The following is a 22,544-nucleotide window of genomic DNA, read 5'->3' on the forward strand; positions in this document are numbered from 1 at the left end:
TCACAAAATTATTTTTGTGTTCATGAAAATGTGTTCTGATTTAGCATATTGATGAGGCATTCACCTCATAAATCATGACATTGCTCTTCTCAACAGAAAAGTACAGCAACATGTTGCTTCAGGGGCAAGGTTTTAAAAGTATCGGTATCAATATTGGCGATACTGGCCCTGCATTTACTTAGTATCGGACTGATACCAAATTTTGCAGTATCGACCCCTAATTACTACATCTTTTATTTATTTTACATTTTAGAACATAGGAGTTCGCCTGTAGTGTGCAATGTAACCAGAAGGGGGTGCTTTTGTATTGTAGTACGCTTTTTATTGCGTCTCAGCCTTTAATTTCTTTATTTCAGCTGCAACCGAAAGGGTTCCTAATAAATCAGTAACTCGGTGTGTGTGTGTGTGTGTGTGTGTGTGTGTGTGTGTGTGTGTGTGTGTGTGTGTGTGTGTGTGTGTGTGTGTGTGTGCACAGATGTAAAGCAAATTGTGAGGTTAAATATTACAATAAATGTGACCTAAATGTTTCCTATGAATATCCCATTCGGTCACAATTACAGGTGGGAGCTCCTAAAACATTTTTATGCCAAAGTTTGAAACTTGACCATCTGACATATACGGCTTTGGAAGGACAATAATGAAATAAATTGATAGGGGTCAAAAAATGTTAACTAAAACATATTACAAATAATATTAGTTATAACATCCATGAAAAGCTAAATCTGAAATTTTTATTTGGTTTTTTTCCCCTTTTATAATGTCACCAATAGTCAAGCAACACAATTTTATAAATTTGATATTATAAAAAGATTGAACTCATACAAATGTGTGCCAAGTTTGGTAAAGATAGCTCATTCCATGTATGAGTTAGAGCCATTTGAGTAAAAGTGTCCCCACTTATTTTGAATGTTTTGGCAACACTTTGCAATGATGATTCAAAAGTTAAACACTTTTTTTATATAATTATTGATAGTCATTGCCCAGTGAAAATATCTGCACTGGTTTGTTTTAAAAAAACCTAGGACTGGTTAACAAAAGTATGTTTTGGAAATAACTTAATTTTGCAGGCATTTTCTTGGTTTTGACCCAAGGATTGCAATGATATAAAACTTTGAGTCTAGGACAAACGGTGTACAAAGTATGGCTACAAATGTAAGAAATTAGGGTTTTTTTAGACTGTGGCGCCTCCTTTTGGCCAATTTATATTTCCATCTCCTTAAATAGAGTTCTACCATCTGGATAAGTTTCTAGGCCTTACGGTTTGATTTGCATAATCAGTTTTAAGGTGTTATAATAATAATAATCCCAACAATTACAATAGGGTTTCTGCACTAGGTGCGTGAATCCCTAAATATGCCAAATAAATCTGATGTTTTCTGGAGTACAATGTACTCTTGCCACCTGTGGGGCACTGCCATGAACAGCGTCAGACCGCTTATACAGCCAGCATGGGTACAATAGTGGGATTTCAGCAGGGGCACGAGTGAGGGGTCTGAACCCATGAATGCCAAAACTAGAAGCCAGACATGCCAAGCTGGGTCTTTTCACCCTTTTACTTACTAAAACAAGAGGCATGTTGGAGAGTACCGCTGTGCAGGATGTCAGTGTCAGTGCTGTCTTCATCACCCTAAGCACCTAAAGAGGCCAGCCAAGAAAGTTTTACAAGTTTTCCTGGGGTAACCAGCAGCATTAAGGACCATAGAGTGGACAAATGCCAAGTAATCTGATTGTGTGTGTGTCCAAGAGTTTGGCAGTGTGCCGAGACAGAAATAGTACCTATATTCAAATGTTTGTTCAGTTTGTGTGTGTTTTGCAGGGAATCTCATTTGTGTCACAATGACATTCCAGAACTTTCTGAATGAGGCTTCTGTCCCAAAGAAGACTGGGCAAAAGCTTCCAAAAAGCCATGGCAACTGCTGGCCCCTAAAGCCTCAATGCTGTCCATACTTTGTGTTATGATCTTAAAAACTACTTTATTAGTCTTCTGAGGGGGAAAAAATACTAACAATAACAATCTGAATGCAAGTTCATAATTGCTGTGTAAAAAAGGCTAATGAATGAAATGTAAAGTTAAATGAATTCTATTGTTTTATATACAATCATATTATCCCTTTTAACAAATTAATTACAAATCCAGATGTTGAAGTATAAAAGCACAATTATGGTGGTGTGTGATATTTTATTAATCCTATCCCACAAAAATCTGCTAAGGACTACAAATGTTATTTATTAAAGCATGACATATCAAGTTAGTTCCTGTTATTATTTATATTATATTTGCTCTAAACTGCTGTTCCCTCACCAGCCTGTACTATTCTCTCTTGATGTTAATAGAACTAAATAAATTGCAGCTGCTCAACTGCTCCCACCATCTCTATGGGTAAGAGGTAGGTATACATCAAGACTCTTTTCTGTTCTGGCACCGAGGTGGTGGAATAAAGTTCCCCTAGATGTCTAAACTTCATCTTTAATGAACTTCAAATGATGGGTGAATGCGTACATCTTCCTGAAACACTCATACTAGCGCTTATTTTCCCCTGTTTGTTTAATGTATTTATGTATTTAATAAATTCTGCTATAATTCCTCCCAAATGAATTTTAGGCTGATTGCATCCTAAATTGCAAAGTAGTGTACCATTGTTGATGTATTAATAGATTGAAACTTCAAAGCACATTTTGTCCGTCGCACTGGATAAGGTTTCAACTCTGAACGATGCACTAAAACTGGAGTCTCCTTCCATGCATATTAAATAAAGATTTACTTAAAGAAAAATTCTCTATATCAATGATTATACAGTGTCCACCACACAAGTCCCTGTGTCAACTGTTGCTTTAAAACAATAGCATATTACAATAAGTGCATTAATGTGAACCTTTGATTTAACTTTTATATGGAAATACCATCAGAGTTGCTGTTTAAAACCAATCAAGACCTTCGGACCTGTTGTGTCAAAATATATAATGAATATGAGCCATTATGAGCTGGAATTAAGGCGTCACACATCATACCTCTCCACCACATCCTCCCCATTCCAGCAGCTGTATTCGGTCACCATTTCAATGTCACATAGCACTTCTGGCAACATGGCAAAGAACGACTTGTACCGCTGGATGTAGCTCACAAACTCCCTGAAAAGGTGATTTGCTCCATTAAAACAATATACATAAACAATATAACATACAAAATCCTATCCAGATATTATTTATGGTCACTTGCTTTCCTTAGAAATATACACAAACTTACACACAAAGTATTCTGGTAAAAGTGCTTTCCCTGTCAAATGACACTGGACACTTACTTAGAGATCTTCTTTAGACTTCTGGGCTTGTCATGCTTGGAAGGTTTTAGAGGCAATGATCTGAAAATGTCAGAGGTGAGAAAGAGAAAAATAAAAAAGAGGTGAGAAAAATTTGACACAGCAAAGCATCTAAATCTGATGGGTCAAAATCTAATAATAAATGGGCCACATCAATACACCCAAAAACTGTTCATGTGAACCTCTGAGTAGCATTCTGAGAGTTCTAAATTCTATGAACAACAACATTTTAGTTTCTGCTTTATTATTATTATTATTATTATTATTATTATTATTATTATTATTATTATTATTATTATTATTATTATTATTATTAATATTATTATTATTATAAACATTTTCCAAAATTAAGCAATAATGAAACATGCTTGCATATTTATCATGAGCACAAGTATATGGTAACACGAGCTAAAGTAAGAAGAAAATGGCATGTAAATGCTTTTATTAAAATATAAGACTGTGTAATTAAAAAACAAAACAAAAAAAACAAGGTGTAGCAAATTCATTGTCATGGTTAAGAGCAAGATTGGTAAAAATCTTACAATAAAGGGGCTGCACCAATACCTCCAATCACTTATCGTCTATAATAACATGAGCCTAGGTTTCACTTTCTGTGTACAGTTCTGTGTAAGTTAGAGCTGTGATTCATCGATTTAAAAAAGTGCATCAGATACAAGTTTGTAGCGTTTTTTAACAATTTGCATCAGTTAAAAACTATTTATTTATATTTATTTGTCGACGCGCTATACTTTTATTATTTATAAAGTTACCATTAATTTGGGACCAATATTTTATAAGTAGATTGATTTCTCAACCCTAAACTGTTTCTCAAGCAAACTACGGAGACAGAGGTGTGTCATGAGACTAATGTAGAATATAGATTAACATGGCAGAGGTACAGGTGCATCTTCCTGCAGACAGAACAAAAAAGAATGTATGGTTTTATTAAATTTGGAATTATTTGAATTTTTCCTTTTTTTGCACAACAAAGGCCTGTTTGTGAAACGGCCATGCATTAGACATCAGAAGGCACATAAGTAAATGTATGATTTGCTGTCTGTCTAAACCAAAGAAATAAAAGTGCATTATCGGTATTTTGAATTGTATAGCATCATATTTTTCCATTGCATCATACTGCATTTTATCAAATCGAAATCGTATCGCATCACTAGCTGCTTCAAATGTATCTTTTATGTATCATATTGTTGGCTATGTATCGAGATGCGAATTGCATCAACCTCAGTTGTGGAGCTGCACATCCATAGTATACACACATTGTACGAAATAAAGTAAAGACTATACATATGGTTTGCAAGACTGCATGTGGTATGATTGCCTGGAATGAACTAAAAAAAAGTGGTGGTATCAGACTTCTTCAACATACTTACAGAGCAAACTTAACTTCTCACCTTTTCTTCAGTGTAACAAGGCTGTCTCCCTGACCATCAGACTTGTCCAGTACGGCAGGGCTCAAGGACGGGATGGAGGACACTGGCTCCACAATCGAACTCCGGTCCAAGCCTTGAGGAGTTTGTGGTGTTGGAGCTTCTTGAGTGGTCGAGGCAGACTCAGTGAGAGGACCACACACCTTTTCCACCTGAGAGTCAGGAACATGGACAGTTCATTAAGCATCAAGTGATATGTAGTATCATTAATGCCACATCCTCAGACAGTCCGTTTTCCACTTCAACATCAATAAAAGGTTCTTTAAGTGTTCTTTGGATGGTAAATCATTTTTAAAGAACCTTCTGGAAATACTGTTGCCACCCCCAAATTGATCATTTTCCTACAGGAGCATGTTCTTAAATGTTGTAACAGCTATTTGACATTAATTATAATAATAAAAGCTCATTTTTACAAAGAAATGTGTCATTAACTTGACTTCATCAGTGAAAACCGTCTGATTGATGTGTGTGTGTATAAATTGCTCATACTCAGGAGGCTGATATTCTTCTTGAACACTTTATTTATTCAAGGATTACCAAAACTCCCTCACACCCCTCACTGTGGCCCCTCATTTGTTTCCCTGCATTTTGGGAAGGGGTTTGTCCAGCTAGCCAGAGTTGCCTTTGTCCACAGGTGGATTTGCATGCAGGACGTAGAAGTGAAGAAAAAGCTTAAGACGGGAATATTCCACACTTCCACACAGCATTTATTCTAACTGGTATTCATAGATATAAAGTTAGATTCACTTTTTACAATTACATGGCTATTAGTTACAAATATGACATTCTAATAAGTTGTACCACATTCAGATGAATTTAAAAAATGTGAGATAATTATAAGTCATAGATTATACCAAGTAAATCAGTAAGCCAAATATTCATTAATTCATATTTAGAATCTGCTTTATACTGGTCAGTGTGATGATTCTAGGCTCAATGCCACAAAAATATTGAACATGAGGTGAGAATACATTATGGATAGGATACCAGTCTTTCACAAGTCCAATACACACAGTCACATCTAGGAACAATTCAAGGAAGTCAATCTACCTTCTACACTGTTTTTAGGAGGCAGGCAGAATGTAATTAAAACAATCATACATTATATACTGACAACTTAGCTATTTGAATGACAACTTATATCATTAAAAATCAATTGATTGTATAATAATGATGTTAATCAATGATAAAGGAATAATTAATTGAATAAATAATTAAAAGCTGATGTATAGTATTCTAATGGTAGGCTACGAATGGCTAACCAAATAAAATTACAGTGAATGCACTATTTTTATATCTTTCAGTTGAAGAGGAAGACAAATTTTCAAATCTTCTGTATTTTCTAAAAGCTGTTCAGCTTCTGAGTTCAGATTAAAACATAGGTATCGAAATCCCATTTGTTTTTTACGTGTAAACAAGGCAAGCTGGTTAACTGTATTGGGACAGCAGAAGGACATGGTGTGTTTACAAACTGCAAATTTATTGTATTATTGTTTTCAATTACTGTCCCAATCAGTGTGCACTATGGACAGGCATTAAAATGAAAAGAAATATAGTTAGGAAGATTGACTTTAAAAAAAGGTATCTCAAAAGTAATGAAAGAAACTTTGCCTCAACGGATGTACCTAATGTTTTCAAATAAAAAGATAACTGATTCATGAAATAAAAAATATGTTATGTTATCATTCTTACCAGGGGGACCTGGTAGCTCAACAATTAAGGTTAAGGGATCAGAAGGTTACTGATCAGAAGGTCAGGGATTCAACAACACCAAACTGCTGCCACTATTAGGTCCTTGAGCAAGGCCCTTAAATCTTCCTGCTCCTGGGACACTGTATCATGGCTATCCCTGCGCTCTGACCCCAGTTTCCGAAAATGCTGGGATATGCCAAGAAATTATTTCACTGTGCTGTACATGTGACAGATAAATGCATCTACTATATGTGAAGTAGGTCAAAAATGAAAAATAACATGACAGCTAGCGGGTGAACAACAAATTTATAATGCTTAAATATGTTCTAATCTAACAAATACCAATTAACAGAATTTGTAAATTTTCCCCAAATGACACTCTATTTGCTCTATTTCCTGGACTAACGCTAGCATGACTTATCCCTCCTCTTGCCCCTATACCACAATGCAATCCAGACTTTGGGTAACGTGAACTCATAGTTATCTCAGCTACGTGGCAACAGTGACTAAGCAAAACCCATTCCAGGAACCTGGGAGGGAGGCATGGATGTCCGACGCTCAGGGACTTTAAACTAGAAGGAGCTAAGAAGGCCAAAGGGGTCTGAGAGGGGATCGGTAATAATATCTTTCATTCTGACGGGCAGGTCTGCATTCCATTTAGGCAGGCTTGTGAGTATGAGCCTCAAACCTAATCCACTGTCTCACACACACACATACATACATGCAGCTGTCAGCACCAGTGTAGCTGCTCAAAGCCAGGCTTTTACACACCGCCCAATTCTGCTAATCCTTACATAAATACAAATATACAATAGAGCATATATTTATATACAGTAGTGCTCCTTTATGGCAGCAAATTGATATATGGCAACCATGATTATTTTAGTTTCATATTAAAAAACTATATACTTCAAATGCTAATTAGAATCTCCATTTTAAATTAAAAGAAGTAAAAGTGAATAGAATAGTCTAAAGCTTATTTAATGAATCAAATTCCATAAAATTGGTTATAATTAACATATGAGTAATTGTTAAACCTAAATATGAAGCATGGTATGAGGAATATGTGCTTTTTTAGTCTGAAGACCATTTTAGAAACATGATTGTGGAAAGAGAATTTCAATCTGCTTCAACCAGTAAAGCTATCAATGATCTGTGTCTAACCACCCCTATGGCCATCCATAATTTGTTGATTTAATAATGTCTGGCCATAGATCTATTTGTCTGTCTATCTATCGATCGATCTATCCATCTACCTATCTAACTATCTACTACCTATTACCATTTATCTAATCGACTAATGACAGGATGGACAGCAGAAGACACAGAAATATAATCATTGACTCACAGTGTCGCTGACATCTGGTCCATTCAGCTTGGCACTCAGGATGGCATCATTGATCCTCTCACGAATGCCCAGAAGAGTTAGCTCCAACTCATGCCCTCCAGCCAGTGCTGCACTTGTGCCCTCCAGGAGAGCTATGTAGTGACTCCATGGCCCTTGCAGCTCTGCCAGTCCTGCCAGGCAACCCCTCATCACATTAAGGCAGAGCCCCTGGCATGGTTGAATCAGTGTAAGGCCCTTGCAATGTGAGCAGAACTGCATCTTCACTATTGCCCTTCCACATTCTTTTGCCATGGCTGCTGTTTCGGTGGCGTTCAGGACCTCAACGCCCACCGTTAGTGCCTGCATGAGTGATCGACCGACCCCTAACACTCGTGCCAGCCCGTGTGCCAGTGCTTGTGGGTGTGGGCCGAATGGATTGATGTCTTGTCGTGTGGCACGGAGGCATTCAGTACCCTCTGCTGACCAGGTGGAGGATGCCAGTCCTGGGTTCAAAAGGTGTCGATAAACAAGTGGGAACAGCTCGTCGAAAAAGCGGCGCACGGAGCGGACAACAAAGACATCATCGTTGCCACGCAGGAAGAGGGCGAGGTCAGAGAAGAGAGCCGAGACTAAGGGACGGGCCTCGGTGGTGATTGGTTCGTAGGCAAGGTCAAGTAGTGAGAGAGTGTGGTTGAGCGTGAAAGACAGCAGGGAATGGAAGGTGTCTGAACGAGAGGTGAAGAGAAAACTGTCAGCACAGTAAACAGGATAAACAATAAAATCATATTAGATAAAATAGTTTAATGTTTTTTTCCTTTTGTAACAAATATGCTTTTGTAATCCCTACATAGCAAAAACCTGATCATCATCATCATCAACCCACATGTTCCCCAAACTTTTGTCTTGTTTAGCATGTACCTTTAAGATTTTCTTTCACTATTTCTCTCAATCTGCCAGTTCCATCTGACAATTCATACATTTGTACATATTTTTCTATATTCACCCATTCATCATTTCATCTATCTTACACCTTCTGTTACAACATTTGCATTATCTATTTATTCATCTGCTGATCCTTTCTATATCTACTATCAAACCATCCTTGTATTATTTTAGCCTCTTCTCTCTCTCTCTCTCTCTCTCACTCTCTCTCTCTCTCTCTCTCTCTCTCTCTCTCTCTCTCTCTCTCTCTCTCTCTTATACCCATTTGTTTATACTTTTGTCTTTTCACCCATTTGTCTGGCTTGATTTAAAGTCTATCCATTCCTCCCTCCACTCATCTATCTACCCATTATTTATTTAATCTTTCTATATAACCATTTGTCTGTATTTGTCTGTATTTCACTTTATCTTTTTAACATATATCCATTCACCTATGTCTCTGCTGTTTGCAGTCAGTTGTAGAGATAGACAAATGGACACATACGTAGGCAGTAGATCCAACTATACATCACTCTATTATGTTCTTAGTGTGTTTATCTATCCATTCACCCATTCATCCAACCCACCATTCAGCCATATGGCCATCCATCTCTTTATCCTCTATCCAAGCAAACATCCACCCATCCATCCATTTATCCATTCATCCAACCAACCATCCACCCATCTATCTATCCAACCAACTATCTACCTATCCATCCATTCATCAATCTATTCAACCAAGCATCCACCCATCCACCTATCCATCCATCCATACATACAACCAACCAAGCATCCACCCACCCATCCATTCCTCTTCCATGAACAATCCCAAATATTAGAAATGAAAATGTTAAAATATTTTGTGTTCCAGTGATTCTCCATCTCCTGTGTTATTACACTTCTCTTTCCTTTGTCTAGTCCTATTTTCCACTTACAAATCACAGACAATAATCCATGCACCTTTTTTAAGTGTCTGTTTTTGGGCTAAAGTTCTTAGTTCTTAAAAGAGGAATTTGATTATATATTTCACAACCGGTTTTAGCTGTCAGCAGACATTGTCTGAGTTAACTTTGGAGGCACTTTAAAGCTGCAGATAAATTATTTTACTCTTTGATCACTGACTGCAATATATACGGATTTTAGCACCAGATGTCAGAACTCTTTGAAACTCTTAGTTGAGTAAAATATTCTGGCTTGTTTCTATGTAAACGCTTTACACTGTTTGCACACAAACATGATCTAATCAATAAAATTGATGTTCTCAGCTATAAATGGTGTAAACAAGGGGGTGTGGTTTTGAAAGATATAATAGGGTGAATAGATTGAAATGTCATCATCTGCTAGTTGCTATCTGGTGTATTAGCGATGTTTATACAAAATACTATACTGCATTACCACATCACATTCTCACTGTATCTGTACCAGGGTTGAAAAAATCCAGGAATTTTCAAGACGAAATTCCCATGGGAATTAACAGAAAAATATGGGAATTAACGGGAATTACTGAGAATAAACTGTGAATTTACAAAATTGCAGGTTAGCCTATAACAGGGAACTTAAATGTAGTTTAAAAAATCTTGCAGGATACTTTTGGTTAAAACAACCAGATTTTAAGCAATTTCTATTGAATTTCTCCCCCTGCACATTCATCAATCACATGCGAACAGCACATTTACCTCTAGGGCTACTTAGGCCGCACCACCTACATGTCTGCACATTCCTCCATAACATAACACAGATAATTTCTTGAATCCTGCATACAAAATAATGTAAAAAAAAAATCCAGTATTCACGTAAATTACATAAATATTACATAAATGTATGTTTAAAACTTCCTTGGGCTGTGTGCAAACTACTGTGCAACATATTTATACTAACAATTAAAACAAAGTCAAAAATTTTATTTATTTAAAATCTGTATAAGTTTGCATGCATGCCAGCTTATGACCTTATGACCAAAATGTTTATATTTATATTTAACCCTAACCCTAGATAATAGTTTATATACATTTTCCAAATTTTCTAATTAATTCCCATAAACACCCGGTGTCCAAATTTGAATATTTCCCAAAATTCCCATGGAAAGTTTCCGAAAATGTTCCACCCCTTTGCAACCCATCTATAAACACCGTATGTGTTTCTTCTTGATATACTTAAATGCTCTTGTAAATTCTGTATATCTATATAATTATTCTATTGTTATCTTTCATCTATAATGTGAATTGTAAATATCTATCAGTAGTAGACGAAGTACAAACCATGAGTTAAAGTATAGAAACAGTAGGTAAAATATTACTCCAGTAAAAGTAAAAGTGCTCCCTTTAAACTTTTACTTGAGTACTAGTACAAAGGTATTTGCCTTCAAATGTACTTAATGTACCAAAACCTTCTTTTCAACTACTTCAAAGAAACAATGTAAATAAGGTGATAAGGTAGAGTCAGGAGTTTCTTACATCATTTATTACTCTTAAAATGCTTGCTGTTGAACTGATGCTGTACTGTATGTTTGTGCTAAGTAGATACCACTAATCTATTTATCTACCTACCACTTAATTTTTGTTATTCATAAAAGTGTTCATTATAAGAACATTATACTTTATAATAACAATACTAATGAACTCAATTGAACAATGATTTGTTTTTAAATATTCAGTTCTTTCCTCCATGTTGGTCTGTGGACTATGGAAAAAGTCAGATCAAAATTCATTCATTTACACTGCATTCAGTTACACAATTGGTACACAATACTGCACAAAATGCATTTCATGTGTAAGCAGACCAAGGACAGGATTACTGTGTGCATTATTCCATTATCTGTAAAAAAATGCTGACTGAAACAAACTGTTTTAACGATACAATATCATCAGAATATTGTGACCAGGTTTAGATAAAAGCACAAGGACATTTTCAAGACAAAGACAGTGTGACATGTTGGAACTTGGCCATACTGGCATACGACCTGAGGTCAGAATTTCACACAGGATACAGAGGTCAGACAAGAGCCAATGTGATTAACCTTTGGCACGTCAAGGCCCTAGGAAATGTTGTGAGAGTTCAAACTTATTGAAGTCCTAGTGATCAGGTTATGTCCACTTACTGGTGAGATCTCAGTGTGGAATATATTTAAGTGTCGGGAAAACCTCTCAACTTGAACTTGGTCCAAGATTTTATTTAGACCAGGAGGTAGTGTACAGTATTTTTTATTTTTAGTGCCTATTGGGTTGCTAAGGATTGATGTGGCTTGCTAAATGGGGGGGAGAGTAAAATGGCATGTGGCAGAAGGGATACTGCATTTTAAAGTCAAATCATTTCCATGCAATGGTTCTGGCTGCAGGTCAATCAAATACTTTTATATAATGCATCTTTTTTTGCTTGTGAAAATAACAAGCAAATGTTTAGGTGGAATTTTTTTTTTTATTATTTGTTCAGTAGTGACTCGATTTCTGTTATTTCTGGTTACATCTGCAATTTCTTCAGTTGGAGACATTGATACTCTGCCTAACAAATTGTCAGATTCATAGTGTGAAGTCTATGAATTTAACACATAGTGTGAGATTTGAGACACACCCATTACTAGTGGTGGGAATTTTTAGATTGCCTACACTTCAACTATAGAATGCACGAGTTTGAGCAAAAGCTTAGGTTTTCAACCAGAATGTTTTCCACTGAAATTTGCAATTGGCCTGGTAATTCAATCTCACTGTTCCATATGATGGACGACTTGCACAAGTCTTCTCTTTTGACCAGGAACAGTAAAGGAGTCTGGATAGAAACATGGATAGACTGCATTTTCCCAGGATTTTTTTTTTCATTTCCAAAATATTTGCACGTCGACAGACTTTGCACATAGCATGTCTGTTGTCCTGTTTATTTTGTCCTTCAGTTCCAAAATATTCACACACTTGCTTACAACTTCTATATTGCTAACATACACATATTGCAAACACAAGTCTACACCTTTACACCATACAATCAGTTCAGAAGTCATGCCACAAATATACAGCTTTCTGGGAAAAGTCTTTGCAAATTATTTTTATAGCCTGCATCGCATTTTATTTTAACATACATTAAAAATACTTCTCTGTGCACTGATTTCAGCACTAGTACAAAAAACAATATGAACCCCAATTTCACAGGCACCAAAGTATCAGTCAGTAATCCCCTTTGTTTGGTGAATCCTAAACACCTTCACACACAGGGACAAAGTAAATGTTACAGAGTGAAAGAGTGAAATCACAACTGTATAAATCTTACAATTCTCTTCCACAGGGGGAATAAAAGTGCTTTAAGAACTGGCTTTACACTGACCAGGGCACCAGCTACAATCCTGTGAAAAGCACAAAAGGACACAAATGATCTTTTCTGGCCTATTCATCTGTCCTCATTATAGAGCAATATGTTATGTTCAAGGCAGACACATCACTAAGGGATACTCTAAGAATGTTAACATTTCGCCTGTTTAATGTTCACACTGTTGGGAGAGAGATAGAGGACCTCTCTCTCTCTCTCTTTCTCTCTCTCTCTCTCTCTCTCTCTCTCTCTCTCTCTCTCTCTCTCTCTCTCTCTCTCTCTCTCTCTCTCTCTCTAAAAAGATCCAGACAAGCTGGGAAACTAATGAAATAACATTAAGCATACTGATTACACAGATTATAGTCAATTTATAAATTTGTGTGTATATATATATATATATATATATATATATATATATATATATATATATATATATATATATATATATATATATATATATATATATATATATATATATAAGTCTGGTAGAAGCCAAGTGTAAACATCATACATCATGATTTTACAGACATACAGCGAATGTTCTTTGGTCCAAAGCAGAGAACATGAAAATTTCCAGATTAACATAGGATGAGAAATGAGATCAGACTTTTACACTGGTACAGGTTTGGTACCAACAGCATATTGTGTAACAACGAGACCTTTGCTGATCTAATTAGAAAGAAATCATGGATTTTGGTTTTCTGTGGATTGCGGAGAAAATTACTCAAATAAGAATGAATGAGAGTATAAAAGAAGGTAGTAGAACTTACACATATAAGATTTTCATCTGTTCATGTTCAAAATTGTGTGTTAGTATGTGTAAACATGTAAAATAGTCTTAAATAAATCAATAATTCATAAGTCTGGCAGTTGCTCTGAAATACTGCAAATATGCAATGATATTTTAGATTAGCAAAGTAGCAGGTGCTAAATCTCCTGTTCCTGTATTTTTTCTGCTTTTCCATTACAATATAAATGGCCTTACTAATTAGGCACAAATAATGCATACTTCCTAAACCAGAACATTGTGAGTTAATACTGTAGCAAAATGGTTTTCCTTAATGTGTAGCAGCAAAAATGCCTAATTAAAGTGACAGAAATGCTCTTCTTTTAGTCAGTAAGCTTTGAGCACAACAGTGTTATATACTCTATATTGTCATGGCATATAGTTTGAGCATGACAATGCCCCTGTGCCAAAGCCAGATCCATGAAGATATGGTTTACATGGATTGGAGTGAAAGATCTTGATTGGCCTTCTATAGAGCACTGACCTTTACCTTATTAAAAACCTTTGGAATGAATTGGAACACTGATTGCACTCCAAGCCTCCTTAACTTACCTACATCAGTACCTGGCTTTACTAACACCCTTGTGGCTGAATAACCACACAAATCTCCTCAACCACACAACAAAATCTAGTGAAGCATCTTCCCAGAAGAGTGAAGTTTACTATAACTGCAAATGGGGAATAAATAGGATGTTCAAAAATACATACAAATCTTACGATCCAGTGTCCACAAGCTTTTGTCCATATAGGGTAGCAACTGGCTATAAAGTATATATATATATATATATATATATATATATATATATATATATATATATATATATATATATATATATATATATATATATATATATATGCAGTAGAGTGTTTTTAATCCCAATCCCTCCCATACCTGTAAGAATTCTGACCAACCTGATCTTATCCTGCAGTTTTTTATGTTTCTTTTTAATAATAATTTCCAACAACCAGAATATATTACATTTTCAAAATTCCAAAACATAACTGTGAGGTTTGACTCACACAAGTGCAACTTTCCACATTTTTATAAAAACAAAACCATTGGCTAAGATCTGTGCATGTGGTTTGCAATTAGTGAATTATCGCATCTGGTATATAGAGACGTTTAGTATAAGCTTCACCACAACAAAAAAAAATACCTAGAGATACTGAAATTATTTCAAAAACACACAGCTTTTCTAATATTTCTTATTATAATATTATTATAAATGCTTTTAATCAATTCATGCTTTCAATTGTCTTATATTGGCAAATTAATTTGCTTCTTTCTGGAAATATTTGCCTACAATTAACAGAATGATATATATATATATATATATATATATATATATATATATATATATATATATATATATATATATATATATATATATATATATATAAACCATTTAAATCTAGAAATAGATTTAATAATCATAATGTTTGATATTTTTTACTTAATAGGAAGTACTAATTAAAAATATGACTATATTCCAAATATTTTCATGTGATAATTTTCCCAGGTTGTGATGTATATTTTGAAAATGTTTTTATGTTGCTCATCAAAGATACAATCTCACCCTGGACAGCTGCAGCATGGCTAATGATGAGGTACTTCAGCTCAAGGCTGTAGGAGAGAATGTTCTGCATTGTGTCTCTGCGAGCAGCAGCGTGGTAGCTCTCCTCCATTTTGCGTGTGCAGCAGGTCGGACCCTGGTGTTTGCATATTTGAAGCTCCGCATCTACAGAAGAAATATATAAAAATCACTGTTAATACTGAAATTAAGTCTAGATCAGGAACTTTAAACAATGGACATTGTCAGAAAGCTGCTTTATAGAAAGAAAATCATAAATTTGCCCCTATAACTTTATCCCTAATGAGCAAGCCAGTGGTCCTGAGGTTTGAGGTGAAGAAAACTTGAAAGGAACCAGATTCAAAATGGAAACCGTTCTCATCCAAGTGACACTGAACATCCATGTAATACCACTTGAGTGAAAAAGTGTTCACAGCAGTTGTAGTCTCAAACCACTGTAGAAGAATTGTTTTGTTTTGAACATCAAACTATTGATTAATGAAATTAGAAACAGTTATATGTTTTTATCACACTGAAAACGCTTCTGAGTTATAAACATAGGCACATTCATTTAACATACATTTAATGCTGTAGACAGTCAGTTTGATAATGTGATGTGTGACAAAAATAAATGCTTAATTAAAGTGACAGAAAGGCATGGTCAGTTTTTAATGGTCAGTCACAGTGTAGAGTGCAGCACATAATGATATGAACTATACGGACAAAAGTATTTGAACACCTGACCTTTCCAGCCATATGTGGTTCTTCCTAAAACTGTTACTACATATTTATGCCACACAATTTGCTGAAAAGTGCTCTTAATGGAATGGGTTCGGGTGTGTTTTTTTTTTTTTTATATATATATATATATGTTGATTTCTTGTTTTGATATTATCTGTTGTTATCTGAGTTTTTTTTTAGGGTTTATGTTAGCAGTCTGAGTCAAAAGGAGCTCTGTGTCTTTATTTTAAATCTCAACAAAATTGTATAGAATGTCTTTAGCATTACATTTTCCCTTCTTTTGAACTAGGAGACCCAAACCTGTTCCATCATGATGATATACCTTTCTACAAAGCCAGCTCCATGGAGGTTGTAGTGAAAGATCTCCTACTGTAAAGCTCTGACCTGCGAATGCTGACTGCACCCCAGGCCTCCTCACCTCACCTACATCAGTACCTAACGTTACTAACATCTTTGTAGCTGAATGAGCACAAATCTCCACAAGCATGCTCCAAAATCGATCACAGAAGAGTGGAGGTTATTATAACAGAAAATGGCGACTAAATGCAAAATATAATCTTCAAAAAGAACATACTAATCTTATCAAGTGTGCACAAACTTTTGCCATATAGTGTAGCAATAAATATAAAATAGTAGACTATACATATTTATACTATACACAGAATTGTTTGTTTTGATCACAGACATCTACGGTGGCACCATCCACAGCACACTGTATCCACAATCGCTAGCAATAGCTGGTAGTCTAGCATTTAAAGTAAACTTTTTTAAAAATTAAGTTATAATTTATAATAATCACTAGAGTTCATTTTATTATCAGTTGATAGTCAAACACTCAAAAAAAATCAAACACTTTATTAAATAAATATGTATTTTAATCCCAGAACCTCCTTAAAGTTCCTGCTGGCTCATCAGATACCAAAAACCAAGATCTCACCATTCACATAGAATAAATAGATTTGAAATATTCAAAGAAATGTAGAATATAACAAGAGAATAACTAGACATGAGAATAACTAGACATGAATTAGATTTATATATATATATATATATATATATATATATATATATATATATATATATATATATATATATATATATATATATATATATATATACAAGTTCTCCCACTTAGAAATCATAGAGGGGTCTGAAATTGTCATCGTAGGTGCATGTCCACTGTGAGAGACATAAACTAAAAAAAAAAAAAATCCAGAAATCACAATATATGATTTTTTAACTATTTATTTGTATGATACAGCTGCAAATAAGTATTTGAACACCTGAGAAAGTCAATGTTAATATTTGGTACAGTAGCCATTATTTACAATTTCAGAGGTCAAACGTTTCCTGTAGTTTTTCACCAGGTTTGCACACACTGCAGGAGGGATTTTGGCCCACTCCTCCACACAGATCTTCTCTAGATCAGTCAGTTTTCTGGCCTGTCGCTGAGAAACACGGAGTTTGAGCTCCCTCCAAAGATTCTCTATTGGGTTTAGGTCTGGAGACTGGCTAGGCCACGCCAGAACCTTGATATGCTTCTTACAGAGCCACTCCTTGGTTATCCTGGCTGTGTGCTTCGGGTCATTGTCATGTTGGAAGACCCAGCCTCGACCCATCTTCAATGCTCTAACTGAGGGAAGGAGGTTGTTCCCCAAAATCTCGCAATACATGGCCCCGGTCATCCTCTCCTTAATACAGTGCAGTCGCCCTGTCCCATGTGCAGAAAAACACCCCCAAAGCATGATGCTACCACCCCCATGCTTCACAGTAGGAATGGTGTTCTTGGGATGGTACTCATCATTCTTCTTCCTCCAAACACGTTTAATGAAATTATGACCCAAAAGTTCTATTTTGGTCTCAGCTGACCCCATGACTTTCTCCCATGACTCCTCTGGATCATCCAAATGGTCATTGGCAAACTTAAGACGTGCCGGGACATGTGCTGGTTTAAGCAGGGGAACCTTCCGTGCCATGCATGATTTCAAACCATGACATCTTAGTGTATTACCAACAGTAACCTTGGAAACGGTGGTCCCATCTCTTTTCAGGTCATTGACCAGCTTCTCCCGTGTAGTTCTGGGCTGATTTCTCACCTTCCTTAGGATCATTGAGACCCCACGAGGTGAGATCTTGCATGGAGCCCCAGTCCGATTGACAGTCATGTTTATTTTCTTCCATTTTCTAATAATTGCTCCAACAGTGGACCTTTTTCACCAAGCTGCTTGGCAATTTCCCCGTAGCCCTTTCCAGCCTTGTGGAGGTGTACAATTTTGTCTCTATTGTCTTTGAACAGCTTTTTGGTCTTGGCCATGTTAGTAGTTGGATTCTTACTGATTGTATGGGGTGGACAGGTGTCTTTATGCAGCTAACGACCTCAAACAGGTGCATCTAATTTAGGATAATAAATGTAGTGGAGGTGGACATTTTAAAGGCAGAGTAACAGGTCTTTGAGGGTCAGAATTCTAGCTGATAGGCAGGTGTTCAAATACTTATTTGCAGCTGTATCATACAAATAAATAGTTTAAAAATCATATATTGTGATTTCTGAATTTTTTCTTTTTTAGATTATGTCTCTCACAGTGGACATGCACCTACGATGACAATTTCAGACCCCTCCATGATTTCTAAGTGGGAGAACTTGCAAAATAGCAGGGTGTTCAAATACTTATTTTCCTCACTGTATATCAAATCCCCCTTTAAGGCAGTGTTTCAAATTTGTTTTTAAATTTATTATTTCAGTGTAAAGAGATATACTAATGAACACTACAGGGATAAAAAATAATTGTTTATATAAATAATAAATAAAATTAAGAAAAGTACTAAATACTGCATCCTGCATGAGGGCTAGGGTACCTGCCTGTCTAATGTCCTTACTCTGTCCTATGGGAGAATCTGATACAGCCGAGTAAACCACACATTATAACAGCTGACTGGGATCATTGCGTCCTCCCTGACCTTTCACATGCTCGAATCGTTCTCACACACACACACACACACACACACACACACACACACACACACACACACACACACACACACACACACACACACACACACAGGCACACACAGGCACACACAGGCACACAACACACATGCATGCACCTAGGCTGACTCTTCATTTTTAATAAAAAAAAAAAAAAAAAAAAAGAGATGTAAATGAAAGCTTTGCGTAGTTACATATCCAAAAAAACCAAAAAACTGTAGCCATTAGGGAACTCAGTGCCCTATAAATACTTTGACTTCCAATAAATTATAGGTCTAGATTAAAAAAAATTATAATCTAGTTTAACAGAAAGTAGAATGACAAATAGATATTGACCTACAGGTATACAGACAGAATGACAGAAAGCATACAAAAGGACAGAAGTGATTTATGGACAAAAATAGAAATCGACAAACAAACAAAGAAACAGATGTATTAGTTTGACAGACATGCATCGAGGCAAACAGACAGGCTCGTATGCAAATGAACACCGGACAATTTGAGATTAGACACTTCATTTCGATGACCGTAAAGCAATATTAATCTGAAACTCAAAGCCTGAGATTTGTTACAAAGAATCATCTTCTTGCCTGTGAGTACCGTTTTTTTTTTTTTTTTTTTTTTTTTTTGCATATGGATATTTTATGTATCATTTTTTAAATGCCCCCCATAAAAATGTCTTTAGTGAATATCTAAGTGAGGTTTTTGGGAAGCTTGGTTGTCTTCTCCTCGTAGAAATAAAGCAGAGTACAGATATACTAAATTAAACTAGTCTAAACTTTTTTTATTTAATGTTTGATAAGAAAAAAAAATAATTATAATGGTCCTTAATGCCACTTGTAAGCAATTTTACATTTAGTGAAACATAACTGTGACTAAGTTAAGCAAGTTGATTTTTTCACTTTATCACCTATCATAGTAATTTATAAAATTTCTCCTATCACTTGGTAGTGCATCAGATATACCTGTATTATACCTACAATCATTAGTCTATTTTGAATAAGATTATTACCTACTCACAGAAATAAAGCCACTCAATCTATATTGCAAAAACAATCTCGCAAAGATTTCACAGAAGCACAACACATAAGAGATTTTGTGATTTAAAGTTAAATATTCAAACACTTTTTTCCACAACTTAGACACAGACCAACCTGTTGCTGCTGTTTCTGGGACCCATTTCAAAGGGCCAATATGCCGCAGTAGAAACGCTGTTTTAACTTCGTGGCAGCTATGTGCACCTGCGCTCTGAACTTCCCACTGAGGCCCAAAACTCATCAATATCCAACAGATCCAAACTCGCCACACCGTCTCACGGAGCATTGCACCATTTCAATCCATAGTCCTCTCTAGTGACAAAGAAGTGCAAAGCTATTTTGCAGAATGACTCGGGGAGATACCTCCAGGGTCTAGCATTTATGGAGGCAGGGCCTTGTTAATATCCTGAAAGAGAGCTGCGGTGAATTTCACATGGTTATGAAGTCCCAGCAACTCAGAAGACTTACAGGAGCTAAAAGAAGCGCTGCTGCCTAATTCAGAGAGGAGGGGAGTTGGCTGGGACTCTGCAGCCTGTGCCCCCTCTCCGCTTACTTTCCCCTCTCTATAGCTGCATGTGTGCCAAGCAGCACACACACACACACACACACACACACACACACACACACACACACACACACATACTGACTTAATCAGCTATTATAAATGTAGGATAGTTAATCATCAAGACAAAACCAATCTGGATCTGGACAACACAAAAGCAGGGAGTCTACACAAACAGAAATCATTCTGCATTTACTGCGAGAGAACATACACCCTTCAAAAAATGCATGGTGTGTTCAGTTAATTAAAGTTTTTAATAGATATGTAGCTTAAAATTAATTATTAAAATAAAACAAATGTAATTATTATTATTATTATAAAAAAAAAACTATACTGTTTTATTCGTTAAAATAGCCTTAATAGCCTTTTCCCTCAAGCCATCAGGCTCCTCAACACACAGAACTGAACTAAACTCACATACACACTCACTCAGCTGTGTGTTACTGAACTGCACAACCTGAACTCAACACACACTCATTACTCATCTCAGCCCATTCCACCACCCATATTATATTTATATTCAATCATATTATACTGTTTACATGCAGTTTTGCAACATTGTGTTCATGTTTACAAATGCAATTGTTTATAGTTCTCTCTTTTGCACATAACTGTATAACATATAATACAATAGGTTTACTAGTCGATGCGATTTTGTTTATTTGTCCCACACTGTCTTGTGCTGTCTGTCTGCACTGTTTCCTTTTTGTCTGCTCTGTTTGCACCAGGTTGCACACGATGCACATACTTTTTTGGTCTGTGTTCTGTGATGTAGCTTTATGTTGTGTGTTGTCACTTTATGTTACTCAATCTAGCACATGGGTTTTGAAGAAACTTTGTCTTATTTCACCGTGTACTGCATCAGCTATATTTGGTAAAAATTACAATAAAGCTTCTTGACTTGACCTGACTTGACTAATGCAAAATCCATTCAATGATGAAAAATGGATAAAAAAAAATTATGAAATGAAAAATATTTACACCTAAAGTGTTGTTAGGGGGTTGTGAAACCACTGTGAATGGTCATTAATAAACAAAAAATTGTAATAATATAAACTAAACATTACCTTTGTATATTAAATAATTGTATTCTGAATTACAAACTCCGAATTAGGCAACACTGCGGAATGTTCTTCTACCCTAAAAGAACAACTTTTACATACTTGCACATTTAATTCTTTAGAAAATGTGCTTGTTTTAAAATATACAAAATATACATGCATTGTTTTATTTTTGTTTTGCAACTCTACTAGAGATTCCAAAATTATTTTGTTTCATATACTTGGAATAAATTGTAAAATAATCAAGATTTTTTAAATGTTTATCAAATAAATAATATATATGTATTTCAAGCGGCAAAGATATTTCAACATCCCTGTTCAGAGGAGAATGTCACCAGGATTTTATGGTTGAATTTTCGCAAAGAAAGCATTATTTCGGAAGAACAACAAGCAGTAGAGATTTGCTTGGACCAAGAATCACAAGGAATATACATTCGATCTGTGAAAAACTGTCCCTTTGGTCTGATGAGTCCAAATATGAGATTTCTGGTTCTAATCGCTGTGTTTTTATTGATGTACAGATTGAACGTATGGTTCCTGAATGTGTGGTTCACATTGTGAAGCATAAAGGAGGTGTGATGGTGTGTGGTGCTTTGCTGTTGACACTGTTGGTGATTTAGTCCATATTGAACTTTACTAGCATGCCATCCCATCTGGCTTGCACTTAGTGGAACCATTATTTGATTTCCCATTACATAGATTCTTTCTTTCTTTCTTTCTTTCTTTCTTTCTTTCTTTCTTTCTTTCTTTCTTTCTTTCTTTCTTTCTTTCTTTCTTTCTTTCTTTCTTTCTTCATTTGATTATGAA

The 22,544-nt window shown here is 35.6% G+C and overlaps 1 protein-coding gene across 1 annotated transcript in view; it reads right to left on the minus strand.

The window, feature by feature from the left end:
* gpc5b (glypican 5b) overlaps positions 1-20,737 on the minus strand; it is an 84,983-nt gene extending 64,246 nt beyond the window's left edge. The window contains exons 1-6 of the mRNA XM_083559213.1: positions 20,232-20,737; positions 15,357-15,518; positions 7,803-8,506; positions 4,727-4,914; positions 3,300-3,359; positions 3,010-3,129 (exon numbers count right to left, since the gene is read on the minus strand). Coding sequence (XP_083415339.1) covers positions 3,010-3,129; positions 3,300-3,359; positions 4,727-4,914; positions 7,803-8,506; positions 15,357-15,518; positions 20,232-20,400 — 1,403 coding nt within the window. The 5' untranslated portion in view covers positions 20,401-20,737. The remainder of the gene's footprint in view (positions 1-3,009; positions 3,130-3,299; positions 3,360-4,726; positions 4,915-7,802; positions 8,507-15,356; positions 15,519-20,231) is intronic.
* Positions 20,738-22,544: the final 1,807 nt, after the last annotated feature.

The sequence above is a fragment of the Silurus aristotelis genome (genome assembly GCF_946808225.1).
Source record: "Silurus aristotelis genome assembly, chromosome: 13".
NCBI lineage: Eukaryota > Metazoa > Chordata > Actinopteri > Siluriformes > Siluridae > Silurus > Silurus aristotelis.